This window comes from Eimeria mitis, genomic scaffold (genome assembly GCF_000499745.2).
Source record: "Eimeria mitis Houghton genomic scaffold, Emh_scaff481, whole genome shotgun sequence".
Taxonomy (NCBI): domain Eukaryota; phylum Apicomplexa; class Conoidasida; order Eucoccidiorida; family Eimeriidae; genus Eimeria; species Eimeria mitis.
This window is the reverse complement of record NW_013573111.1, coordinates 5,010-6,456: the sequence shown is the minus strand read 5'-3', so window position 1 is coordinate 6,456 and position 1,447 is coordinate 5,010. Positions and strand designations below refer to the sequence as shown.

At 46.7% G+C, this 1,447-nt stretch overlaps 1 protein-coding gene across 1 annotated transcript in view; it reads left to right on the top strand.

The window, feature by feature from the left end:
- The window catches only part of EMH_0013730 (AT5g53800/MGN6_19, related), a gene marked incomplete at both ends in the record, with an annotated part of 3,897 nt that extends 3,664 nt beyond the window's left edge, over window positions 1-233 (top strand). Inside the window, one exon of the mRNA XM_013499912.1 lies at window positions 13-233. Within this exon, the coding sequence (XP_013355366.1) occupies window positions 13-233 (221 nt within the window). The remainder of the gene's footprint in view (window positions 1-12) is intronic.
- Window positions 234-1,447: the final 1,214 nt, after the last annotated feature.

Below are 1,447 nucleotides of genomic sequence, written 5' to 3'. Positions count from 1 at the left end.
CGGGGTGTATAGGCAGCTCCGCTGCTGCTGCTGCTGCTGCTCCTGCTGCTGCTCCTGCTGCAGCAGCAGCTGGTGCTGCTCCTGCTGCAGCAGCAGCTGGTGCTGCTCCTGCTGCAGCAGCAGCTGCTGCTGCTCCTGCTGCAGCAGCAGCTGCTGCTGCTCCTGCTGCAGCAGCAGCAGCTGCTGCTGCTGCTGCAGCTGCTGGTGGTGGTGGTTGTGGGGGGGATATATAAGCAGTGACTCTTACGCCTGGGCCTGAGCCTGCGGTGTATAGGCAGCTGCTGCTACTGCTGCTGTATGAGGAGTGGTTCTCACACCTCGGCTTGGGGTGTATAGGCAGCTCTGCTGCTGCTGTATACTGCGTGTCTCTTTCATTTGAGTTTGGGGTGTATAGGCAGCTCTGTTGCTGCTTGATGAGGAGGGTTTATGTTCTGTCTCCTCTCTGTTTTGGTGTTTTAGGGTTTTGTTTATTTTCTTTTTATTGAGCCCCCTTTTGTTTCTTTCTTATAAACATACAATGGCTTATAGAGCTACGCAGACACCGCAGCGTTTGCTGCCTATACACCCCAACACTGCCTATACACCTCAGATGCAGCCAGGGGAGGTGCCTGTACACCTCATGGCGCTCGCTGTGAGCCTGTCTTTATACATATATATATGTATATATATATATATATATATATATATATATATAGACAAGTATATAAACATATATATTTATATATGTTTATTATGTATAAATCTATAAGTATATCAATCCATAAATAAACAGATAAAGCAAAGGAGACAGCAGAGAGGAGACACAGGAGACTGGGGCCCTCCCCCCCTACTGCAGCAGCAGCAGCAGCAGCAGCAGCAGCAGCAGCAACGCAGTCTCTCCGCTGCAGCAAATGCTTAAATAATAAATGATAGTAACTAACTAATTATAAACGAACTGAGGCTGTCTCTGTTTAGTGAGGGCACTGCGAAAAGAGAAAAGGAGACAGCAGGAGACAGCTGTCTCCTTTTTAGGGTTTTTATGGCAGTTAAACAAATACAAATACGTTCTGTCTCTGTCTCTTTTTTCTGTCTCTTCTGTCTCCTTCTGGTGTCTCTTCTGTCTCCTTCTGCTGTCTCCTCTGTCTCTTTCTTCTGTCTCTTCTGTCTCTTTGTTCTGTCTCTTCTGTCTCTTTATTCTGTCTCTCCTGTCTGTATCGGTTGTCTCTTTTGTCTCCTTTATGTCTGTCTCTATTTACTGTCTCTTCTGTCTCTGTCTGCTGTCTCTTCTGTCTCTGTCTCTATCTGTTCTCTCTCATGTCTCTGTCTCTGTCTGTTGTCTCTTCTGTCTCTGTCTCTATCTGTTGCCTCTTCTGTCTCTGTCTTTGTTTGCTTTCTCTTTTTATTTGTCTCTATGGAGACACAAGAGACAGAGAAGGAGACAGAGAAGTAGAGAGATACGGCAGAGGGG